This window comes from Pseudoliparis swirei, chromosome 13 (genome assembly GCF_029220125.1).
Source record: "Pseudoliparis swirei isolate HS2019 ecotype Mariana Trench chromosome 13, NWPU_hadal_v1, whole genome shotgun sequence".
NCBI classification, from domain to species: Eukaryota; Metazoa; Chordata; class Actinopteri; order Perciformes; family Liparidae; genus Pseudoliparis; species Pseudoliparis swirei.
In genome coordinates this window covers 1,423,398-1,436,134 of record NC_079400.1, presented here as the reverse complement: position 1 = coordinate 1,436,134, position 12,737 = coordinate 1,423,398, and the positions used below count along the sequence as shown (strand labels likewise).

Sequence of the window (12,737 nt, the reverse complement as noted above, 5' to 3'; positions counted from 1 at the left end):
CAGTTCTAGCTCAGGGTGGAACAGGACCAGCTGCTGCCGGCCGCCCACATGCAGTCATGTGACGGGGGGGGGGGGGTAAGAGTGACATCACACATCTGCACAGCGGGAGTCCCAATGCGTCTCCGTGCAGCAGTCATGTGACACAAATGCAAATCACGCTCAGACATTTCAAACGCTCCGCTCTCCGACACGCCGGAGCGGAACGCTTTGAAAGAAGTGTCGTCCGTCTGGCCGGCACACAGGAGCCAGACGACACGTCGACGGATCAGGACACCCGACCTGACACGCCATCCGCCGGTCTAAAACTCTCCTGTACACACACACCTGAGAGGGCCAACACACACACACACACACACACACACGCCTCTCCGGTGTCCTGTGTGGTGTGAGAAGTGGGCTCGGCCAGTCGTGGTGCGAGGCGGGGAGAGGGATGCGATGCGGGCGAAACCCGCCGGCGGCTCGCAGGGGAGAGGATTGATTCTCCGGCGTTCCCACAATCCAATTCTGAAGAGACGACGCCTCTCTCTCTCCTCTCTCTCTCTCTCTCCCACCTCTCTCTCCTTCTCCCTCTCACCTCATTCGCTTTCCTCTCTCTCTCTCTCTCCTCTCTCTCTCCTCTCTCTCTCTCTCCTCTCCTCTCTCTCTCTCTCTCTCTCTCTCTCTCTCTCTCCTTCTCCCTCTCACCTCATTCGCTTTCCTCTCTCTCTCTCTCCCACCTCTCTCTCCTCTCTCTCCCACCTCTCTCCTCTCTCTCCTTCTCCCTCTCTCTCTCTCCTCTCACTCTCTCTCTCCTCTCACTCCTTCTCCCTCTCACCTCATTCGCTTTCCTCTCTCTCTCTCTCCCACCTCTCTCCCCTCTCTCTTCTTTCTCTCCTCTCTCTCCTTCTCTCTCTCTCTCTCCTCACTCCTTCTCCCTCTCTTCTCTCTCTCCTTCTCCCTCTCTCTCCTTCTCCCTCTCACCTCATTCGCTTTCCTCTCTCTCTCTCCCACCTCTCTCTCTCGCTCTCTCCCACCTCTCTCTCTCCTCTCTCTCTCTCGCTCTCTCCCACCTCTCTTCCCTCTCTCTCTCCTCTCTCGTCCCTTTGGGTTTCTTGATTCTGATTTATTTACTAAACAAACAAAAAGAACAAACTAAACGCTGACACTCTTCGCTGATGCTGGTAAAAACCATCGGCCACCCAGGTGCATGCTGGTCCTGTGCCCACCCACCTCTACATAGAACCACAGGTGCCCAGTGTTACCCAATCAGTGAACCCTAAAACTAAATATATTTAAAACAACAATCACAATGAACTAAACTACAACTATCATAAGAAAAAAGCTCTTCTGACAAATCAAAATATAACCTAAATAAGCAATGAATAATCAATATCGCCTTACAATAAAACTAAATACAAATGTCAAAATAAAAGCTCCAACACGATGCTGTAATAAGAAGGAGGAGAAGAGATCAGAATCTATTCGCTATATCAAGCTAAAATACAGAACTTTTGCCCATCACAACACGCAGACAGACATAACATATACTAAGCATGATGAAATATGGTTATGGATTATGCACAATGGGATCTGCCTTCATGACATATGTTATAACATTAGCACCACAAGGGAAACTGAGGATGGCCTTGTGGTGGCGTCTAGCTGTCCTCACGGAGCGAGCCGGCTGCTGCCGCCGCCTCCGATTCCGTCCCTGGACTCGTGCCGGCATGCGGACCGGCGGCCGTCGGCAGAAAGGCTGCTCGCTGCCGTGCTGCCGTCTCCCAGACCACACAGAACTGGCATTTAAGATCGTGTCGCTTGGATATCTCCAAGTTACAGGCTGCTTTCTGAAAATGTGGTTATAAGCAACGACAGAGCCGGAAAAGTGCCCAAAAGAGCCCGGTGCGTGAACAGCGGCGTCACAGGCCGGGAAAAGCCGTCACAATCCAACATGCGAAGCCTGCACCCCGGAGCGGCGGGAATTCCAGCAACACGTGGCAGGGCTTCAGACTGCGACCAAATGGTCGCATTTTGCGCCTAAAATTAGACACAGTGCGAGTAAATTTTTCATCAACTCGCGCATGCGCGACCAGTAAATTAGCAGATTTCTTTTTTTTGTTATTAAATATTTTTGTTGCTTACAAACTTGTTCTACACTTCAGCCCACTATAGTTAGCGGTAATGCCTGAATGACTGGTTTGCTAACCGACATTAACTCCAGAAGAAGAAGAAAGGAGACGAAAACCGAAGCAGAAGGCTGGCCTGTGTGTGAGAGGGGGGGGGGGGGGCTAATGTGTGAAAAGAGGCGCACCGCAGCGGAGACACAACGAGGGCGAGGGCCGCAGAGTGAGAGGTCAGAGGGGATCCTCACCACCGAGCGGCGTCCCCGTCCCCCGAGTTGAATCTCTGGGTCAACTCAGCCGACTCTCACATGTCTGCCCCTATAGACTGATGCTCACGGTAAACTCATTCGATCTGGAGCGCGCGTTGGTTTTGATAACGTTAGCGGAAGGATTTAAGTGACAACATCCGGTTTTGCAAAGTTAGCGGAAAGAACCACGTGAAACAACATCCGTTTATCAAAATAAGATGTAGACAAATCATACACTAACATATAAAAGTAAACAATGAACTGATGTTGTATCTTTATAGATAGTTTCTGAGATTTAGCTTAAATTATGCTAACATTAAAACATGTTTACTGTACCAAGGAAGAGTTTATAAAAATTAGTCAGTCTTTTGTATGTTAAGAAAAGTCCTGTATATAGATTTCCCCAAGAGTTCCAGGAAATGAATGATGCAGATGTGTTCCATACATATCTGAAATCCCCTACAATAGCAATCAAACAATTTTAATGTATGAATTAGGACATTTTCAAAGTAAAAGTCCTAAATGTTTAAAGAAATCGGTAATTTCTTTAATGTTTGAGTTGCTTTATATATGTATTTCCTCATAGTCCTAGGCAATAATGCTACACAATAAATAGAATGCTTCAATCAACACCGTGATCGGTGATTGGTATTATCGGATCGGCAGATACTGATTTCAGTGATCGGTGATCGGTATTATCGGTGATCGGCAGATACTGATTTCAGTGATCGGTGATCGGCACCAAAACCTGATCGGTGCATCTCTAGAAACCAACAAATGTTTTGATTGGCCACATCAAGTGCAACATGCACATGCTCAAGGTATGTTTTCTCTTAAAATATGTTTAAACTCAATACAGTAACTTCTGAAGAGTTCTCTGTTGTGAATGTTTTGCAGTTCATGAAGGCAAACAGGCATAAGATTGTATGTTGTCAAATTATTTATCAGTAATACAGTAAAAATGATGGGAAAACTTTGCAAGTCGATTTATAGTGTGTCAGGGTTTTTCCTGCAGAGAAAATTTGGCGCCTAAGCGTTTTCCCGAGCGCCTATGACAAATCCCGAGCGCCTAAGGCAAAAAAGTCTGCGATTAAATAAACTACGAACTTGATGTCGGCGCGCATCGCTCTGTCACTGAGCCGAGAATTGTTGACGGGGGGGGGGGGGGTAGACGAAAATTACAGAGTGCCGGGTGGAGATTTCACCCTGTTATAATAGTAGGGGAAACACTGGAGTTGATAAGCGTGTCTTCTTGTCTGATCAATACGCAACTGTGAGGTGCGTGAATGGACCGAGCGGCCAGCTGCTGATCACTCAACAGCTCGACCTGCACGAATAGACGGTGCGCGCGCAGCGCGCAAACATTTTTTTTGGGGAGCACCGAAGACCCATTTTGACCCAGGAAAAACCCTGTGTGCGCCCCTAAATTTTCTGCTTGCGCCCCTAAAATTTTAAGTTAGGGGCCACTGTGCTCCTAGTAAAAAAAGTTAGTCTGGAGCCCTGCGTGGTGTAAAGAGCGGTATTAGGAAGGGAAGTAAAACAAATCAAAGTCAATCTGTTGCCATGCGGCGTCTCTCTGCTGCTCCCACGGAGGGTTTTACAGTTCACAAGCGGCGCTGATGGCTGTTACCAGCGTTTACTCGTCTGGCACCGCGAGTAAGCGGACACGCTCTGGGGCTCTGGCATCAAGCGCACACACACACACACACACACACACACACACGCACACAGACACACACACCTCGCTCACAAAACCAATCAAGGAGAGTAGAGCGCAAGGAGGCAGAAGAAACTGCAAAGAGGTGAAGAGAGAATCACATTTCTTCCACCGCAGTCTCTACCGAGTAATTTATTAAGCATATTTCATAAGAGCGACATATTCTGCTATAACCTCAACAAGTCTGGAGAGAAATTATGAAGTAAACTAATACAACAAAATTTAAAAATTGAGAAACTTCCACTGTGTTGGTGTGGAGCAGCCCACGCGCCAGCAGGGTAACCCAAAGGCCGGAATCATTAGCACATTTTTCTGCGCTGGTGTTTTGGTGCCTCGGCGGCGATGGATCCGCTCGCTCGCCGACTCGACCCCCGCTCGGCGCTCTGACCCCGAAACCGAGCGGCGGCGGCGGCAGACGCCGTCAGTGATCGTGTTCACTGTGGGAAAGCAAATCATTTCTGCTCCTCGACTCGCCGGCTCTGCTTCTAAAAATAGGCCAACCCCTGTGTTCACCTTAGCGCACACACACACACACACACACACAGGAGAATTGAGTGCAGTCGTGTGGAGAGGGCGGGGGGTGGAGTTAAGTTGTAATAGTTTAATTTTGATTCTGTAGTCTTGAGCTTTAAATTAATACATATAGAAATGTTATAATAGGAAATATTAGGGAGAATATTGATATTGTTATAAATGTGTTATGAAGCATAGGAGGACTGTTTACTCTATGCAAATGATTAATGTAAATGGAAAGAAGTAATGTGTGTCCATGACATGAGAGTGTATGTTAGTTAGTATTTCAGATTGTCGAAGCCGGTTGAAGCCGTGAAGTGACTTTAACAGGACAATAACAGACGGGACTTTTATTGTGAAAATACTTGTCTAGCGACTCCCGAATTGAAAACACAACATCTTTGCAAAGTCTAATCAGAACCGACGATGAGCCGCTCCGAGTCAGAACTCCGCGTTGCGACGGCGTGACGCTGTGAGGCTCTCTGGGTCTGCGGCTCCTTTTAGAGATTCGCCCCGCTGGCCGTTTAAAACTCAGCTAACGGAGGCGATGACACAGCCTATTAGCATTCCTCTGAAATTAGAGGGATTGAGGGAGTGGGAACAATGCCAGAGACCTAACCTAAAAAGAGGAATTACAATGAGGGCTCTGAACGGCACCGAGACGCAGCGCTCATCCAAACAAGCAGACAGATCTCTACAAAATGAGAATAAGTCACTTTAAAGCAAAGTAACGCGTAAAGACAATCGACCCTCTGAAGATGATGCTCATTCAACCTGAGCAGCGTGTTCTCAGCCCCCGCCGATTGTTCTCTCACCTCTCTGCAGAAGGTGACGATGTTCTCCAGAAGCTCCTTGGCCTCGCCCTCGTCGTTGCGGCGCCGGGCCTCGACGTGCATGCTCTCCCGCCTCTTGAGAGGCTTCGCCACCTTGCGGAGGGCGAGGTACTGCTGCGCCGTGTGGCACGCCGCGCAGTTCTTGGCCTTGATGTCGTTGAGCAGCGTGCACGCCGGGCAGCTCCACGGCCCCGCCTTCTCCTGAAGGCCGGACGCGACGCAGGACGAAGAGGAACTCGATGAGGCGATAGCAGAGGAGGAGGACGGGTAGCCCAGGGCCTGTTTCCTCGGTTTGTGACCCGAGGAGGAGGAAGAGGAGGGTGCGCAGGAGCACGGCGCCGCGCCGCAGTGAGAGCAGCAGCGGGCCGGCGCCGCCTGCTGCTCCTGGAAGCCGTGCAGCTTGGAAGAGCCGCAGGCCGAGCACTTGGCGGCGCCCGTGGGGTTGCGCAGCGTGCACTTGGAGCAGGCCCAGGTGCTGAAGTCCGGGCTGGAGGGGCCGGCCGGCGTGAACCGGACCGTCTCGCAGCCCACCAGGTCGATGAGGTCGGCGCCGGCCCGCGACGAGCGGCAGGCGTCGCACTTGGACGAGCCCCCCGGGTCGGCCGACGAGCAGCCGGGGCACGCCCAGGTGTGGGCATCCGGCGAGGCGACAGGCAGGTGGGGGCTCAGAGGGTGGTGCTGGGGGTCTTCTTCCTCCAGGATGCTGAGGCGCTTGCAGGGGTACGCAGGCTCCTGGGGTTGGGCGTGTTTGGGCTTGGCCGGCCGCTGGGGGCCCGGCTGGGGGGGCGCGCCGGCCGCCGACGGGGACGTGGGGCTCGGGGTGTTGGCGCCCGGGTTCGGCGGGCGCCCGGGAGGGGGCACCTCTCTCCGGCTGCGAGGCACCGGGTTGTTCTGGAGGGAGGAGAAGGAGGTGAAAGGCGAGCAAAGGGACTGCGGGGGGACGTGGGGAGGCTCCTGAGGGTCGCAGGGGAGGGCGGGAGGGGAGTCGTCCGTGAGGTCGATGAGCAGCGGGGCGGCGCCCCCGGCGGCGTGGACGGGGAACCCCAGCACGGGCGTGCGCACCTCGGGTACCACCAGCGACTCGGGGGGGATTTTGGGCAGAGACAGCTTCCTGGGCCCGCCGCAGGCCGAGCACGACAGCGCCACCGGGGTGTTGTGGAGCGTGCAGCGCGGGCACGCCCAGCCCCCCGAGCGCCGCGCCTCCGGGCCGTGCAGCTCGCCGTTGCTCTCGGACCGCCGCGGCGCCTCCTCCTTGGCCGGGTGCTGCTGCCCGTGGGGCTCGAGCAGCACGGGCGGGGCGGCGGCGGCGGAGGCGGGCGGCGGGGGTTCGGCCGGGGCGGGCGGGAGGCCGTTGGCCGTGGCGCCCGTGGCGGCCGTGGTGGTCGTGGGGGGCGTGTGCGTGACGGCGGTCGGTCCGAAGCCGCAGACGGAGCAGGCTCCGGACCCCTGAGGGTTGTTGACCGTGCAGCGGGGGCAGGCCCAGCGCCGCTCCTCGCCGCTGCTCAGCCAGAGGATCTGGTTGAGGTCGGGTTTCTGGCGCGGCGCCTCGCAGATGGAGCAGCGAGGCGCCGCGCCGCCGTTCAGGAAGGTGCAGCGTCCGCACGACCACTCGCCGCCTCGTACCGTCGTTGCCATGGAGCCGGGGGAGTGAGAGTGGCTGCAAGACAGAGAACAATGACTCAAAACAAATACAATGACCGGATGAGTCAGCAATACGTCCCGCCGTTAAACTGGAATCGCTTAGCAATGACACACCGTTTGAGTCATCTGAGACTCTTTGAATCACTCGTATGCCGCGCCGTCGGCGGAGCGAAGCGGGAGGACGCGGAAAGACGAGACGCCGTCAGGAAGGGCGAACCTGAGGACGCCAGAGTGAGTAAATGCTCCCGGTCAACTAAGGGTGATTATCTAAAAGAGAGAGAGAGCGGTGGAGAGAGAGCGGTGGAGATATCCGAGGCGAGACGGGCAGAATTAGAAAAGAAAAATAGAATGTGAGCGGGGAAAGATGAGCCGGTTCAGGGGGGAAAATCAAATGTCCCTCCTGGGGCTCCGAGGGCAGTAAACCCAAACACAATGGCCACATGATGAGAGTCAGGGAGACGGCAGCCAGAGGAGGAGCTGCTGCAGAAGAACAAGGAAAGTCCTCCTGACTGACACGTATTAGAAGAGGAAAGACACTTCAAATGAGCACTTCTTTCCACTTGAACTCAGATGCAGGGGAGATGGGGGCAACTCGAGGTCACGCCAATCCCGTCCTCTTGAATATCGAGTGCGTGACGCGGTTCGTTCCGGCAGCGCGTTGGACTTATTTCAGTGATGAATCATCCACGCTGCTGCATTTAAAGCAAAGTATCAAGAATGTGGAGAAAACAGCGCAGAGGAAAATAAAAACTGTTTTGATTCAGAGAGAAATTATATATATATATATATTTTTTTTTTTTTTAAATCAAATAAATAAATATATATATAACATTTAATTTCCCTCCCTTTCAAAGGGAGCACCACTTATCTTTGAGTTGTTGGTATTACTGTGTCACTGAATTATCAGAGCCTCGCCCTCGGTAAACCGTCAATGGATTAACATTTTTTTAAAGTCAGAGGAAAATAGAGAGCTTAATCCCGCATGGACGTATTTATTTGTTTTTCACAGAGCTGGCCGACCTTTACGCTTGATGTGTGGTGAGAAACGATCAAATAACTAAACATGCACCGTTGAAAGACTCTTCCAGAACACGCACAAAGCATTCGCCGAAAAGAAGAAGAAGAGCAATTCATCAAACTGAGCAAAGTAAATCCTGTTTCACGCTGTGGAGCCACTGGGGGTCCAGGTCTTGCTAGAGGACCTCCATCGTCCTCGGATTCATTGACCTCAATGTGTATTTTTTCCCCTCCTCTTCATAAGAGTTTGATTTAGTTAGAACTGGTAAAAAAAATACAACGTCATGAATTGTCTATCTTCTGGTTCCATAATTTCAGAAATACAACAAACGAAGTTTTTGCATATATATATATATATATATTATGATTAGCTATTTGTGGCTCTGGATCCATTTTATTTGGTGGGAAATGGGGCAAAATGTCTCTTTGGATGGGAAAGCTTGCGGACCCACGTCCTGGTCGGCCCTCCAACATAAACCGGGGCCCCCTGTGTGAGGAGGAAACGCAGCCCGCCAACGACAACAAGCTAGACACCTTTTTTATCAAGACACACAAACACTGGGAAATCAGCACTCAGTTCTTTGTTTTACTTTGTCTTCTACAGAACTATCTGTACCCCCCCTTCTGGTCACATGACATCTATGACACCTGTCCATCCTGGAGAGGGATCCTCCTCTGTTCTCTCCTCAAGGGTTCTGACCTTTTACCCTGAAGGGTTGTTTGGGAGTTGTTCCTGATCCCATGTGAGGTCAAAGGTCAGGGATGTCTATGTGTACAGATTGTAAAACACTCTGAGGGGAATTTGTAATTTGTGAAAATGGGCTAAACAAATAAACTGAATTGTGCAACCATTATTGTGTCTCTCAATTAAAAGGATGTATAATGAGCGAGCGGACACACACACACATACACACACACACACACCTTTGTAATCACAGCACAGCTGCAGCAGCCGCTGAACCCACTACAGCCTTGGATCCCTGAAGCCGACATAAAAGGATGCTTTGCGTGGACGTTCTCCACACACTCACACACACACACACACACACACACAAACTCGCAAATCCTTTGTCCTTGGCCCTGTGCTCAGTGGAGAGTGGAGCAGCTCAAAAAGTGCCCACTTCAGCTCCTCAGTGTTGCGGACCTGGGCGAGTAGCCAATAGCTTACAGCGTGGAGAGAGAGAGAGAGGGAGAGACAGAGAGAGAGAGAGGGAGAACTCACCTCTATAAAAAACCATCTTTTTATAAATGAGGCCCTCAATGCCGCCCGCTGCCCATAAAGTACCCGCTCCCGGTCTAAATTCATTAAAGTAAGAGCACCAATGACCCCTGGCCAGTTCCTCAATGAATCGCATCAAAACAATCATCGAGCACGTGGGCAGACGATCAGGGGACCGAGGGCTCTACAAGGCTCAGGAAAAACAAGCCAACAAGCCAAAATAACTGCCAATAACTGAGGCGCCAGCAAGGAAATGTGATAGAAAATGTCCAGATAGGGGTCTATAGCTGTGAAAACAGACACCGGGGATGTGAAATGGGTCGGCGAGGCCTGAAGGAACGCAGAGGTCAGACTAAGTCTATATAAGCGTCCGCGTGGGCCGCCTATGACCGGCCGCTTGGACTCATTCCACACACTGAACACACTGAACACACTGAACACACAGATCAAGTGAGCCGAGTCCCGCCGGCCTCTCCCTGCGTGCTGTGAGGCGTTTGGCCTTTGCGTGGCGGTCATTAGCGCTGCCTTCCCAGCTTGGCCGTGAGCCCGGGGCCCCGAGGGGGATCGCGTGGTACCGCCGGCGGCCACTGGGGGCAGAGTGCGTCTGCTTTACACATGCAACACAACAACAAAGCATCCCTACGAGCTGAAGGCCAGAAGAAGTGGCTGTTAAATGTGTATTTTTATAGTCGGTCATATCCTTGATGATTAAACTTGACAATACGCCCAAACTGCTTCTAGTTCACATCCAACTACTTCTTCCATTTCGGTTCTATTGTTGTTATATTTTTGTGTATGTGTATTTTATTTTATTCAGTCAATCAAATACAAGACAATATTATTCTGTATAATATACAAAACAGAAAGACTGAAAAGTTATAGGTAGAAGCAAAATATGCTTATATATTCCTATCCTAAATTATTATAATCAAATAAATCAGAACATTTATATAAAATAAAGAAAAAATAACAAAGAAAATAAAGAACAATATATATACACTACCGTTCAAAAGTTTGGGATCACCCAGACAATTTCGTGTCTTCCATGAAAAATCACACTTTTATTTATCAAATGAATATAAAATGTAGTCAAGACATTGACAAGGTTAGAAATAATGATTAATATTTGAAATATTAATTTTGTTCTACAAACTTCAAGCTCAAAGGAAGGCCAGTTGTATAGCTTATATCACCAGCATAACTGTTTTCAGCTGTGCTAACATAATTGCACGGGTTTTCTAATCAGATATTAGTCTTCTAATGCGATTAGCAAACACAATGTACCATTAGAACACTGGAGTGATCGTTGATGGAAATGGGTCTCTATACACCTATGGAGATATTTCATTAGAAACCAGACGTTCCACCTAGAATAGTCATTTACCACATTAACAATGTAGAGAGGGTATTTCTGATTAATTTAATATTATCTTTATTGAAAAAACAGTGCTTTTCTTTGAAAAATAAAGTCATTTCTAAGTGATCCCAAACTTTTGAACGGTAGTGTATATATAAATATATACATACATACACACATATATATATAATATATATATACATACACATATTCACATTCATACAGACATACTTCCACATACATCTTCCATATAAATACATTCCAATCACATTTATAACTCTTAAGAATTGTTTTCATTGTTGTGAGGATGTTTCTACTGACGCACCGTGCATCACAGACACGCCTTTGGTTCCGTTCTGAACTAAAAACAAAGAACATGATTCAAACCCTAGACCAAAAGGACAAAGTTGACGGACGGATACTTCCCCCTCGACAAACGAATCACTTTCTTGGCTGTCGACTAAATGAAATCCGGCGCATTAGAAACATGAAACACCAACAGAGACAGTCAGCACTTCCCAGACATTACGAAACACGGACTGTAACTTTAAACACGAGACACTAATCAGAATGCCTTCGCCCTCATGAATCCAGTGTTCACTCCATTTCACAGCCATAGTTGAGTGATAACTATCATTATTATCTCACCTGTGTGTGTCTGGCAGCGACATCACAAGTGAACTTCCTGGCATGAGAACCTGCTCCACGGATTAAAGAACTCCCACCTGTGATGTGTATTTGGTCCAGACCTGCAGGCTAACCACGAGGAGAGGAGGTGTGTATTTGTGTAATAAAAACATTGAGATGAATGTCGACAATTAAATGACTAAACGTGTAACAAGCCGACAGCGTCACCGGTTTGAGATGCTTCGCCGTTAGACAGTTGGGCTGCTAGTGAAAGCAATCTAAGACGCTCGTGTGGAGGTCAACTAAGCCTAATCAATTATCAATAGGGTAATCAATACTGCAAATAGTCAGATACCATCTTGCCTTCACGCTCACTCTGTTAAACAAATGTTCCCCCAGTAATCCCTGCTCACAACGTGTTGTGATGGATGTTTATATAAAAGGGTATTAAGGCCTATTTTACAACTGATTTTTGATAATGTTGCTACTTCAGTTGCTTAAAAAAAAGCCAGTCATGCTGAATCTAGTCCGATGAGCATTATTTATTTCCTATTAAACCCGATCTGTTGATAATGTATTCCATTTGCTTTTCTTCATCTTCTTGATAACCAGCTCCCATCACCATTAACATCACTTATGGGCGATTACAAATATGCAGAGTTCCAGATGAAGCCACTCAAACAAAATAATAATTTATTTATCTTATAAGGCGCTTTTCAAGGCACTCGAGGTCGCCGTACAACTCATGAAAAACAGTTCAGACACAATTAAAAAGCAGAGCAACCAAGAGGGGAACACGTCAGGCGTAGGCCGGCCTGAAAGGTGAGTTTTGAGGTGGGTTTTGAATAAAAAGATTGAGTCCATGTTTCTGATGTCAGGGGGGGGGGGGGGCTCCAGAGGGGCTCAAGGCTCTTGACCCCGTGGTGGACAGACGAGCTGGGGGTCAGTCAGGTCGATGGAGGAGGCCGACCTGAGAGACCGGGTGGGGATGCTGGTTTGGAGGAGGTGAGACAGGTGTGGAGGGGCGAGGTCGTGGAGGGGCGAGGTTGTGGAGGGGCGAGGTCGTGGAGGGGCGAGGTCGTGGAGGGACGAGGTCGCGGAGGGGCGAGGTCGTGGAGGGGCGAGGTCGTGGAGGGACGAGGTCGTGGAGGGGCGAGGTCGTGGAGAGGCGAGGTCGTGGAGGGGCGAGGTCGTGGAGGGGCGAGGTCGTTGAGGGACGAGGTCGCGGAGGGGCGAGGTCGTGGAGGGGCGAGGTCGTGGAGGGACGAGGTCGCGGAGGGGCGAGGTCGTGGAGGGGCGAGGTCGTGGAGGGGCGAGGTCGAGGAGGTGCTGTAGAACAGGGCGATGTGCAGGTGGGAGGGGTTTGGGTGATGATGCGGGCCGCAGCGTTCTGGACCAGTTGGAGCTCATGGAGGAGTTTGTGGGGGAGACCAAAGAGGAGGGAATTGCAATAATCCAAGCGG

At 50.1% G+C, this 12,737-nt stretch overlaps 1 protein-coding gene across 2 annotated transcripts in view; it reads right to left on the bottom strand.

Moving 5' to 3' along the window:
- capn15 (calpain 15) overlaps window positions 1–12,737 on the bottom strand; it is a 38,714-nt gene that overhangs the window by 14,500 nt on the left and 11,477 nt on the right. For both annotated transcript variants that reach the window (XM_056430072.1, XM_056430071.1), the window contains exon 2: window positions 5,396–7,070. In XM_056430072.1, the coding sequence (XP_056286047.1) occupies window positions 5,396–7,048 (1,653 nt within the window). In that variant the 5' untranslated portion in view covers window positions 7,049–7,070. The remainder of the gene's footprint in view (window positions 1–5,395; window positions 7,071–12,737) is intronic.